Below are 13,458 nucleotides of genomic sequence, written 5' to 3'. Positions count from 1 at the left end.
CCCTTTAAAATAAATCCCCCACCCTCCCGAACCCCCCCAAAATGTCTTAAATTACCTGGGGTCCAGTGGGGGGGTCCTGTTGTGATCTTCCACTCTCGAGCGTCATATGACAGGGCAAAGGTAGCGCCGGCGCCATTTTCTATCAACGCGCCCGACGCCTGAGAGTGGAAGACCACAACGGGACCCCCCCCCCCCACTGGACCCCAGGTAATTTAAGACATTTTGGGGGGGTTCGGGAGGCTGGGGGATTTATTTTAAAGGGTCGGGGTGGGTTTTAGGGATGTTTTAGTGTGCCGGTTTTCCCGCCCTCCCCCGATTTACGATTTACACGATATTTATAAAAACAAAACCGCGATGATCCGATTCCCTCCCCCCCCAGCCGAAATGGATCGTTAAGATGATCGATCACATGATACACATCTCTACTGGATGAGCCATACAGTCTTTTTCTGCCATCATTTTTCTCTGTTTCTCTGTTTCTATTCACTCATGTAAAGTTACAACTCTTCTTTGGAGGGCATAACTTAGGCGCATGTTGTAAAATCAAAGAGAGAGTGCTTAAGTGCTATCTCCTCTCCAGTTCCATCCCTTAGAGCACCTCTGCTTAATATGCATAAAAGTAGTTGTGTAACCGAGTTGCATATTGTATGTAGTTTTACGTTCACTCAGCCCCTAGTGCAGCCTTTTAAAATGACACCCTAAATCTTCATTGACAAACTCTTAACCTCTCCTGAAGCTTTCCTAAATCATTTAGATTGCCTACAACGTACCCCATCACTACCCACATGTGGTGATGGTGGTGGTGGAATCGTGTTAGGAATCTTTTTATGGATATATCGAAACCAACGTGCAACCCAAGCATCGGCATTGTCATGAACTAATTAATCAGCTGGTAGAAATGATGGCTGTGGACTTGAAGGGTTTGATCCTCTGCTTCCTCAATGCTTACCTTTAGTCCTGGAGAAAGAACCTCCTTTTTGTGAATTTGAACAAATGCAATCGTTATTATGACCGCAACACTTATCAGCAGGAACACCAAGGCAATGATGACTGGAGTCTTGGAAGGCATCGTAAGTGCCTAACACTGAAAGAATAATGAGCATATCATGTACCTTTACTTTCTTCAACACATGAGCATGATCACTGGTTCTTTCCCTAACCATCTAATAACAAATCCTCTTGGAAAAAGAGATGGTCCAAATCAATTCATATGAAATTTCAAAATATCTCCTGAAACTCTCTCAAAGATATAAATCAGAAAAAAATATCCAGATCAACAGCACCTTCAACAAAGAGTAAAGACATCATAGCTCTGTTGGGTCAGCTTTACTTTTAATCTCTACTTAAGTGACCCAAAAGTGTATTTTTGAGGGTTTATGGGAGAAATATTTAAATATAGTGTACTAAGCATTGCTATGCTATTTATTGTACCAGATGTGATATGAAGCACTTTTTTCCCACTCTTTTTCTGCTGTATTAGTCAGGATCTTTCTAATCTACCTCGTTACTATGGTGACTTGAATTTGTAGTTGTTAAAACATGAACAGATTGTGAGGATTTGCAGAAGGGCCTGGAGAAGTGCAAATGAGACACATAGGAAAAATATAATCCTAACTGTAGGTTCACAATGTAGGGTTCCTTATTAGGAGCAGGGGCAGATTGCAGGGAAATATCAGCCTGGGGATTTTTTTTCAAAACCGGCCCATAGAGTATCTGATGCCCTCAGGCACTTTCCCTGCAGCACATGTATCAACAGCTCCCAAAAGCATGCCAAGTCAACCCTGGAGTCTGGCAGAATTGAGCCAAAATATCTCCAAAATAAACTTCATCTTTCCTAAATAACTAAGAAGTAGAGCACATTCTAGTCCAGAGGTGAGCAGAACTGCATCCCCCATTCTATCCATACAAGTTGGTTGGACCCCCTACACATCTGCTATCTCTTACAGAGATATATCCTGGATTCCCGGTCTGGCTCTTGAACCAATTCCAAGTCATGACACTGCCAGCCAATGTGAAACACATGCATGCTCAGTCACAAACAGAGTTGTAGATTGCAGAAATTTTATTGGCATATGCACACTGACACAGACGACACATACCCTTTCTCAGACCCAAAGGCCATACCTGGGAACTTTTGATTTCCGGTCACCGTGAGATTGTCATGGAGTGGCGAGGTGAGGGAGAGTATGCACACATACACACATGATCACACACACTCACTTTTCTCCTTTTCACAGCCTAATACACTCTCATTCAAGCCTACCCCTTCTCCAGTCCTAAGTAAAGCCTCTATCATGAGAAGAAAAGGGAAAACCCATGGTTGGAAGTGTGAATAGTTGTTTTAAAACAAGTAAATAAATAATAGCAAAAACAAATTTTACCTGGGGGTTTGCAAGATGCCCCTTACAGTGGGTAATCAGGTTGGAAACTGGTACTGGCCCCTGAGTAGCATGGCCCCGGTAGTTTGGGGGATGGTGAATGGCACACTCGGAGAGAGAGGGGGGCGTGGCGGTCAGAAAAAGAAAGAAGAGGGCCGCCTCTGGATCCCATTGCAACGGTGGCGAAGACTAGCAGAGGCCCGAGCATGATCCGACCGGGAGCAGGAAGGAGCCCGCTCAGCTGCTGCTCCTTCTCCTGGGCCAGCCCCGCTGTATTCAAAATTCGCAGAGCATGCACTTCCTTCCTGCTGATTTTGTGCATCGCGAGATCAGCAGAAAGGAAGTGCTAGCCCCGCGATTTTTGAATACCATGGGGCTGGCCCAGAAGAAGGAGCAGCAGCTGAGCGGGCTCCTTCCTGCTCCCGGTCGGATCATGCTCGGGCCTCTTCTTGCCTTCTCTGCCGGTGATTTGGGGTTCTCCGGCCGGCGCTCAAGGCCTGCTTTCTTCCTCCGCACTTGGAGTTTTCGGGTGTTGACCCGGAGACCCGGCAATTCGTTCAGAATTCCGGAGTCTTCTGGCCAAATCCGGAGAGTTTCCAGGCATGCCAAAGACACATCCACACACAGAGTGTGGGTGTGTGTCTGTGACAGAAAGAAAGACACAAACACACACTCTCACAAAGTATGTATGGGTGTGTGTGTCTCTCTCCCTGACACAGACACATAAACCAGCTCTGACATGCTACTGTTGTGCTGCTGCTTATGTGCTCACACGGTGAGCGCCCCCAGTCCAGCACTGCTGCATCATGGTGTAAAGCTATTGCTTGCTGCCAGCCCTTCCCCATTCTGCAGCAGCCCCCTCCCTTTCCAAATCTCATTCTCTAGGAGACTCGCTGGTTCCACAGTCAGCTGCTTCTCTCAGAGCTCAGTACAGTCACCTCAGACAGAAGCCTCCCCAACATTGCACAGGCACTTACTCCTGGCTTACCCACTTCCTTCCTGTGCCTGTAGCTTGCCTCCACTTCTCCGCAACCCTCCCACCACTCTAGTGCATTCCCATTGACTGCAGGCTACACAGTCTGCTGCTTTTATGTTTCCTCAGGCTCTGTTCTACCTTCCTACTCTATGGGGAGGGGGGGAACAGAAGTGACCCATACTGTTTCCCTGGGCTTATAAAAAGAGAAAATTAAGCCCTGGCCAAGACTGTGAAGAGTCACTAACCCAAAGTGTTATATATTATTTACATGTACTGCTATGGTACCAACCAGAAAACTTTGCAAAAAAGATTCCTGAAGCCAGATGGTATTAAGACTATTGTAAAGCATGTCAGCATTCAGAAAGCTTTGAGTAAACTGAATTACAATATAGTAAACCTCCTATATGAAAACAGCATAATGCCAGTACTCATTAACAGTAACAACCCTACCTATGAAAAGGCACAGTGCAAATATTACACCAAACCCTAAAACCCCAATACATCTGATATTAGGAAAACAGAACAAATCAAACTGTTATAGATCCCTATTCAGAAACTACATGCTAGCAGAATACCTCACCTCAGTCACACATGCAGAATACACAGACCCTCATTAAATACAGAATAAAGAGACAATAAAATTTAACTAGAAACATACAAACAAAAACTGAATTGGAATCCATAACAAGGCAGACTCTGTATGCAGTGCAACAGTAGAAAAACAGAAACATCATCATTCCTCATTAAACATCAAACAATAAAATCAAGATATATAAACCATCAATCATAATAGTAAAACCATACTCATAAAAAGAATAAATATTTCAAAGCAGCTAATGAATAGAACATCCAATGATTAAATCACATTATGGAGCCCCCATCCCTTCAAGCCAATCCTGCAGCTGATATCCCTAAATGGCAAAGGCTTCCGGGCCATGGAGTATATTGCTCCTGGCACCAACAGCTTACAGAACACCCTGAAACACCCCTTAATTTTTCACCTAAATTGTAGCAGATTAGCCGGATCAGTGCCACCAATATTCAAATATTGGCATTTATCTGAATAACTCGTTATCCTGATAAATGCCTTTGCATATCAACCTCAATGTGTAGATCTGAAAATCCAATATATGTGCATTGTTATCCACCCCCACCGTAACATGCCCCTGGAAACGCCTCCCCTTAATTTGGCTAAAACTGCATGTGCTATGGAACCGCATCTATACTTTTAGCCAGACTGAGGTGAAAGCAATTCTTGGTCAGGCAATTTACCCAGGAAAATGGCTTTAAAAATTGTCCTTTTATGATAGAAATTGCATCACTGTGTTTCAGGAAAGTAATTTAGTAACATAGTGAATGGCCATAGATAAAAACCAAACTGGCCCATTAGAAGTGCCCAGCTGAGGTTTAAATACTTTGGTAGGTGCACATATGAGTTACCACATCCAACCTAATACCAACTCCCTCCTCCCATGTCTTTTAATTGACCTGCCCATCCTTTTCCTATCTCACCATATCCTCCCAATCATACACAAAATCTGTTACAGTTATGGCTCCACCATCTCTGCACCATCACCGTCCATCTTAAAATCTGGTCTCCCCATGCTCATTGAAGTTTAGATCTAAGCATAGTTCCTCCTTGCAGGTCTCCCAGCCTTACTGGAGGCTCAATGCAAATATGCCACTGGTGTTTAGGACTGTAGTGATTTCCTCATTCTGGTTACCTGAATGCCTACTAGAAAGCAAATACCTTCTACAAAGCACAAGACATTGCCAGTTCTGCTTTTGGACTGAAACTGCTGCTCCATGTAGGTTACCCCAAGTGTCTTCAGCACAATGCTGTTGTAGGCTGTACCCACCACTACATGCCAGTTACCCAGTGCTTCATTCCCATTGTCTTTCCACCAAGGATCCTCTGTGTATATTCCATGCGTTTTTGCATTCCATTACTATTTTTGTCTCTACGTCTTCCCCTAGGAGGATATTCCAGATATCCACCACCCTTTCTGTGAAAAAATATTTTCTAATGTTTCTCCTGAGGCTACCCCTTTGAGCTTCATATCATGACCCTTAGTTCTGCAAATTCTTTTCCATTGAAAAAGGTTTTCTTCTCGGCTATTAATACTTTTCAGATATTTAAATGTCTCTATCATGCTCCCTCTTTCTCTCCATCTTCTCCAGGGTGTAGCTTAGTGTATAGGTCTTTCAGTCTAATTTCATGTGGCTTTTGTTGCAGATCCCATATCATTTTGGTTGCCTTTCTGTAATGTCGGGACAGCCACGGTGTCACTGCCACGGTTGGCCTCACTCACCCACTACAGGCCACGCCAGAACACCATCCTCCCTTCTAGGCATGAGCATGCGCATCTCACTGCTATTTACTAGCTCCATCACAGGAAACCGCACCACAGTGTCATCTGATATTGACACTCTGGCTGGGGATTTAAACACCAGTCTCACATCCTACAAATGCCTTCGCAACAACCTTCCTACTCCTTTCTTGTGTGTTCCTGCCTGGGCGAGTTTGTCTCTGTCCTGTCTTGCTCTTGGCCCTTCCCCTGTCTCCCATATTCTGCCTCATTCCAGTCCTCCTCCTTTGTCTGTATCTCTGTGTCCTTCCTCTGGCCTGCCCTTATCTCAGATTGGACCTGGACTTCACCTTGCCTTCTGCCTGCCCTGACCTCAGACTGGACCTGGATTTCGTCTTGCTGTTAGCCTGCCCTGACCTTGGACAGGACCTTGACTTAACATTGTTCACAGCCTGCTTCGACCCCAATTGGCTCACCAACCGAGCCTTCCACCACCACCCTACTTTTGTGAATAGTCAAGAAGTGGGGCTGAGCCTCTCACAAAAAAAACTGTCACAGACGGACATTCAAATGCCAGCAGAGGAAAAGAAGGAAAGTGCAGCCTGCCAGGCAGACCTAACTGCTGATTCTTCTGCTATCTGTTCACCTTTTTGCAACTAAGGATTCTCTTTGTTTATCCCAAGTGTTGAAAAGGGTATAGGATAATCACAGAGAATCCTTAGTTTCAAATGTAGCAAGCTATTATAAACCAGGTTCCTGCTCCCATGAGCTTCTCATGTATTGGAGCCTTTTAATATGGATCATGTTGTGTCTAGATCTGAGAGATGTGCTTTGGACCTGTCGAAAAGGGGGTTTCAACCCTACAGAGACTGCAAGCTGCCACAGCCAAGGTGAAAGAATATAAAAATACATCAAAAACCCCTGTTGGGCTCTCCTGTGAATGACAAATGTTCTGCAAGAACCAGCATCCATCATTCACAGTGTTAACAGTTGGGAAGAGGGCTGTACTGCTTAGCCTGCCCAGAGAACAGCACTACATAGTCTGCAGAGGAGAAAGCCAAAGGAATGCTAAGAGACCATTTGTTATGAATCTCCGTGCGGAGTTGGCATCTGTTTTCAAAGCTCTGTAGAGAAAGCTGGGAATTAGCAATCTGTCAGAAGGCTCTGTTGTTAAAGCTGGTATTAGCAATCTGTAGTTATTTAGAATAGTTGTGGTGGATCCTTGGACCAGTGGCAGGTGACCAAGCCCTCGGGGGAAATCCCGAGAGGAACCACTGGTCAGGCTTAGTATAGGAGACGGACACACAATAGTATTTTTATTAGACAATATGGTAAACCACCAGAGGTGGCAGTAGTGAGCTGGAAGCACTCGGCTGGGCTGTAGTCCCTCAGGTATTGGAACAGTGATCCCAGGGTGGCTGAGCTGTAGAGAAACTAAGACAGTGAGTAGGCAGGATAAGCAGAGCTCTGGAACAAGTCCTTGATGGTAACACTCACACAATAGTCTCTTAAGGCAGCCCAGGAGATGGTATACATTAGGCCCTCGAGGAGCGAGTACCTGTACCCAGGGAAAGCTCCGAGAGATAGATGGAACTCACAATGTTGTAAGCAGCGATGACTTCTTAGCAGAAGTGGTATTCAGGAGCAAGTCCGGGACGTGGGCCCTCGAGGAGCGAGTACCAGTTCCGGACTGCGACCTGCAAAGACAAAGAGAGAGCAAGGCCCCCGAGGAGCGGGTACCTCTAGTGAAGTCCGAGGAAGCAGAGTAGCTAGGGTTGCAGAGAGCGAATCCCATTCGCAGTGACCATGAGGATGCTAAGTAACCAATCCCTTGCTAACTCGTCTTGTTAGCGAAAACTAAGACCTTAAATATTTGGAGCTGGTGACGTCATCTCAGGGGAACGCCCCTGAGGTTCGCGCCAACGCTGGTACATCAATCAGGCTGCATGCGCACATGCGCGCCCTTAGGCATCTGGTCAACATGGCAGCTTGCAGCATCAAGCCGGTCTGGGAACGCCGGAGGAGAATGGCCTGGAGAAGCCAACGAGGTAAGGTGGGCGGAGCAGCGACGTCGGACAGCGACGGACACAACACCATTTAAGATAGAAAAGGCACAATTTGGCTGGCTCTGCCCGTGTGTGCAGGTTGAGGATCGCCAGGAGTTGAATCCAGAAACCAGGAAGAGAGGAGTACATCTGGCAGCCCTGCAATCAGTTCTTCTCCTTGCCTTTTGTGAGCTAGCCAACTTCACCATCAAGAGTGACATCTTCATTTTCTTAATTCTTTTTTCTTTTCACACAATTTTGTGGTTGGGACAGGGTACACCCTTTACAAACTGGTGACATTGGGGTGGATCTGTTTCCCACACCCCCCTTTATTGAGTACTCAGGGGTAAAGACAATTTTTGAAAGCTGTATACTTCACTGCTTCCCCCCGCCCCCCCCCCCCAAATCTTTCTATATTAGCATTCCTTATTTATTTTTTTTACTATCCATATGAGTTTGTTGGTTGCCACGGCTAAAAGGCCATACCCAATGTTATTTTTGCATTGCTTGATTTAAAATAAAAAACTGTAAGTTTATATTATACTTCACCACTGTACTTTTCTCATTTAATGTTCTGGTTGGATTTAATGTATACTTACACAATACTAGTAAGAGGGTTAATTACTGTTTTATTCTGGTGTGATGATTTTATCTGGTCTGTGATGCCACCAGAGGGAAGTTGTTTGGGAAGGGCACAGAATAGTGGTAGTGGGGGTGACTGGGACCCTGTCTCATCCCCCACTCAGGCTATGAACCTGAAGATAAATCATATTAGTAAATATAATTACTCATGTGGTACTCCCCACCCAAGCATAGGGGTAATTCATAGTCCGGACTGGGGGAGTGGGGGGGGGGCACACAAAAATTGAAGAGATAGCAGATGAATTAGTAGCTGGGTCTGTCTGGCAAGCTTCACTTTCCTCCTCCTTTTTCTCTATGTCCTCTATTTACTGGGCAGACATCTGAGACATGTATAGTTTTGGTCTGTTCTTTTTCTGAAGAGCGAAAAACAAAAAAACAAAAACCAGAGCATATTGTGGATAGGTTGTGTCTGTCTGTCCATCCATCTGTCTGGGTCAAAATGATGCAACGGATATGGCTCAAACGTGGTGGGTTTCCCTTGCTGATGGCTCTTATTATGCTCCCTGCCAACTTTGAAGTGTGTCCAACCAGCAACTGTCATTTCCAGGGGGGCTCTGCCAGGGTGTGACTTGCTCATCATACGTGAAGGGAAGGACGAGAGCTTGAATAAGAAGTATTCTAATTTATGTATCTAACACTGACAGCACTGTAGGACTGAGGAAGAGTGGTGGCTGTATGTGAAGGGAAGGGAGAGATCTTGCATAAGAGATACACTATTGCAACTAGGGGATATTTAGAGAGGTGTGAGGCTGAGAAAAAGCAGCAGGTAAGATATGCATCCCTATTAAAAAAAAAAAAAAAAAGAACACTGTGTGACTCTGGTTACATTCTCAGAGCACATACCTTTTTGATGTGTTCCTCCCTGTGAACTTTCTGCTGTTTTTATCTTCCTCTCAGTCTCTTCGTGTATATCAGTCTCCCACTTTTTCCTCCCTCAACGATATGCACTCCCCATATGTCAGGCTTACTTGCACGCCCCTTGGGAGTTAGCAGACGTCAAAAGGAAAAGAGAACCTGAGCATGCTCAGTTTAGTGAGATAATGCAATTTAGCTTCCGTTTGGTAAAGACAGGCCTTATGCTAAGTTAACAGCAGTCTGAGGTAGGTATTAAATAAATAGTGGTAATTTACTGAGCACTTGCAAAATAGCATGGCGGGTGAGGATAGCACGCTATGTAGCAGGAGGTCGGTAACCCTTCAACTGCATGCACAGACAAGCACATTTTTTGTGTGCTCACACTAGAGTCTTCTAGAACTCCTTTAACGTAAGGCCTTCCTGCACAGTTTGCTATTTTTAGCATGCACCAGAGGGCCTTAATGTGCACACTATGGTTTATTGCATAGACCCCAAAGAAGAAAATGCATGCCTTCTTAGAGCCTGGCCTGGTCTCTTTATCTGTTACCCATATTTGGGAGATGAGGGAGGGAGGGAGGAATTGGGTTGAATGCATTGTATATATGGGGTACTAGCATAATTAGTTTGCCATCTTGAAGATGAGGCCAGATGAGCCCTTGTGCTTTTTAGTAGTGCCTCAGGCTGGAATCCAGTTGTTCTGAAGGTGTCCTCTCAGTAAGCTCTGTGCGTATGAGTGTGTGGGTACATAAAAGAAACATAAGATCAGAGTGCAAGTGCCTTTATCACCTGGGAAAGGAAGAGAAAGCCTTTATCACACACTTTGACACAATTCTAAAATGTTCTGGAACTAGAAAAAGAAACATTGCCCTTACCTTTAAAATTAAAATAACTTTTAATTCTTTGATGTTTGCATCAATTGCAGTTGTTTCAGTGAAGCTAGAGCATAGTGTCATCGGCCACTGTTAAAACTGCCTTGGCAAAAGTGCTCACAGAAAACTTGCCATGCATTATCATATGATACTCTCTGACAATTGCTTGATTTGTATAAAAAAATATTTTATAAACAATAATGGAAAGCAATATGGAAATTACTGCAAACTGCAGCATTCTTCTCCCCATACTTAACATTTGTTGAACTTGAATCTACAAACAGCAGAGCTCCAGGGAATACTATCAGAACCATAATTCAAAAAGTTTGATTCCCTGTTTTTCTCATGATTTGCCATGTACTTACACTCAGATCTCATTTTCTAAATATAAATATGAGCCATTTTTAAGTCCCATGAGATGCACTATAACTAAAGACTGCATTACAAATCAACTATAAAATTTGTGACTGGGATTAGAATACTCATGAGCAAGCTTGCCACCAAAATATTCTGACTGCAGACAGTATATATATATATTTATGGCCATGGGAGAATAATGGTATCACACAGAACCAGATTCTGATTAGTAAACTTGGTTAGGGGTATTTTTATTGTGGAATGTTCCTATTGCCAGGCTCATGCCCTGGGAATGTACTGTAGATAAAAATATAGCCCATCCAGAAATCTGAGTGAACATCCCCTGGTGTTTTATAACGGGATATAAGAAACACCATAATATAATATATGATAATGTCAAGTTTTTCTTGCAGCTTACAAAAACAGCATGTTTAAAAGATCATTCCCCTAATGCAAGGGTAATGGAGGAGTCTTTTTTGACTTGGGATGGGGGCTCAACCAACTAAACTCTACCCCTCCGTCTTGCTCTCTCCCCATCTCTCTCTTCCCCTTCCCCACCCCTCTCACTCCCTTCCTTTCTCCCCCTTCCTATGATCCCCTGCCCCACCTTCCCGAAGCTGATCAGCTGCAGGAGAGGAGGAGAGCAGTGGGGTCTCTAGGCTTATGTCCTTCTCCTCCTCTGTTATCTCGTCTGGCCTGACCGTTGCTTTGAATTGCTGTCCAAAGCAGCAGCTGGGCCCGAGAGCTGCAGAGGTGGACAACATGATGGAAGCACCGCTGCTCTCCTCCTCCTCCTGCCACTGAACAGCTGGTGCCTGCCTGCCTGACCCAGCCCTGGCTCTCCCACAGCGATTCTGCAGGAAGGCTCAGCTGGCGGTCAGGCCATGACCCCTGTGGCCCGCCCCATTTCAATGCCTGTGACCTAGTGTCGCCAACTGGCTTGATTTCTTCCAGTCAAGCTAATCCGGTTCTGGGTCTACTCCTTCGCATGCATGAACCTGCAAGCCTGTCTTTCTCAGGGAAATCGGAGCCACATCTCCACGCATGCTGTGAAGTTGCAGCCAGGGCTGCACCAGCTTGACCAGCGGAAATGGGGTTTACTTCAATAAAGGCGAGCAGGAAAGTCTGCAGGAGGAACTGATGATCACTCCCTTCCAGTTCAAAGAAGCAGGCTTATTATACTGTTTGCTTCTATTATCAGGATTTGCATATAAGCTTCCTTGTTGACATGCATTAAATTTTATATTGTAATCAATGCCTAATGGGTTTAGTTTCACTAATGCTCATCCTTTTGCAGTTTCTCACTAAGAACTGTTCCCTAAAGTTATTGGCCAGGCGATTTCCAAGTACTCTGTTTAAAAACTGCACCTGTTTTTCACTCACGACAGTTGCATGCCTAGGGTCACCCTTTCTTATAGGCCCCGGAAGGATTAGAACTCTAGATATGGTTTTAGGGTTTTTACTGCATGAGTGCTGGCAGTTAGTGCTGTTTTGGTATGGGAGGTTTACTATATTGTAATTGTATTTCAGTTTACTCACGGCTTTCAGAAGACCAAGCCCATGCCCAACATGCACTATAATACACTATTTACTTACTTACATTTGATTACATACCCTCCCTGCCCGGCTCTGAGCATGGTACAATCAATACATCCATATAGGGTACCAAGTATCTTTTTTGCAGAGTTTTACAGCAGGGCATGTAAATATAATATACATGTGATATTTTTATCACAGAAAACTGTACTTTGAATGTCCTTTTTCATTTAAAATCTGTTATAAATGCATAATGTTTAATTGTGTGTGGGGAAGGAGGAGTCAGGGAGTGCAAGGTTGTAAGATTTGACTAGGCTGCCAGTGTTCTTGCATTAGCTCTGACTGCACTGACTCAATGTGGGAAAGCAGGATTCCATCTGGAGCTATGTAAGCAGTCTCAAGCCAGGTCTTAATTTTCATTTTTTAAGCCTTGAAGAAAGCCAGCAGGATGGATCAATTCTGGTTCCCCTTCCCCTGGACTAGATAGGCAGAGTCTGGGGACCGAGAAAGCAGCAGAAGCTGTGTAACTCGCAGTTGGAATGCAAGGGAGTGGAGAGAGAGCAGGAGAATTTGAGGAAAACTTCAGTCACAGAAAGGGCAGGGGTGAGTCAGAAAGAAGTGCCTATGGAATGTTAGTAAAGCTTCTGTCTGAAGTGACTGGGCTGAGCTCAGAGGGCTGTGGAGCCATTGAGTCTCCTGGAGAGTGGAAGTGCCAAGAAGGGGTGTCAATGGGAAACAGACAGGGCTGCTGAAAGTTGGGGGAAGAATGGCAGTAAGCAAGAACTTTCCATAATGATGCTGTAGCACTAGCGCAGGAGGCACTCACTGAGTAAGTACATGAGCAGCAGCACAATAGCAAAAAGTGTGTGTATGAGTCAGAGAGTCAGCGTGTGTTTGTGACAGTGTAATGTGCTAATAAAGTTTTCCCAAACTGAAAATCTGATTAACAGCATGTGTATGTGTGTGTGTATGTTTGCACATGCTTGAGACATTGGCTGGCAGTGTGGTTGTCTTATTGCTTGGCAACTGGTTCAAGAGCTGGTTAGCAAGAGATTCAAGAGCTGGTTAGCAAGAGATTTTGACACCAAGCCAGAAATCCATGATATTGTATATGTATAGGAGAGTTTTAACCAAACTCCCAACTGATTGCATGGATGGAAAGGTTGCTCTCTCCTGATCTAGGGTGAGCTCTACTTTAGTTATTTAGGAAAACTGTGAAATTTATATTGGAGATTTTTTGGCTCAATTTTGACAGGATCCGGATCACATGATATACCTTTCAAGGTCAGTTTAGCATGCTTTTGGAATCTGTTGAAGCATGTACTGCATAGAAAGCACACAAAGGAGTCAAACAAATACCTCATGGGCTGGTTTTGAAAAAATTTCCCAAGCTGATATTTTCATGCAATCCACCCCTGTCTGTATAGGTTGATGTAGAAATCTGGAAAATGAACTCCTTGTTTCAAAATTAATTTTGAAAAATATCCAAAA

At 44.5% G+C, this 13,458-nt stretch overlaps 1 protein-coding gene across 1 annotated transcript in view; it reads right to left on the bottom strand.

The window, feature by feature from the left end:
- Nucleotides 1-13,458, bottom strand: part of LOC115084458 (ectonucleoside triphosphate diphosphohydrolase 3-like) — a 70,047-nt gene that overhangs the window by 50,294 nt on the left and 6,295 nt on the right. The window contains exon 2 of the mRNA XM_029589368.1: nt 950-1,084. Coding sequence (XP_029445228.1) covers nt 950-1,069 — 120 coding nt within the window. The 5' untranslated portion in view covers nt 1,070-1,084. The remainder of the gene's footprint in view (nt 1-949; nt 1,085-13,458) is intronic.

Source organism: Rhinatrema bivittatum, chromosome 2 (assembly GCF_901001135.1).
Source record: "Rhinatrema bivittatum chromosome 2, aRhiBiv1.1, whole genome shotgun sequence".
Taxonomy (NCBI): domain Eukaryota; kingdom Metazoa; phylum Chordata; class Amphibia; order Gymnophiona; family Rhinatrematidae; genus Rhinatrema; species Rhinatrema bivittatum.
Note: the sequence above shows the minus strand (reverse complement) of the source record. Positions and strands in the feature narration are given on the sequence as shown.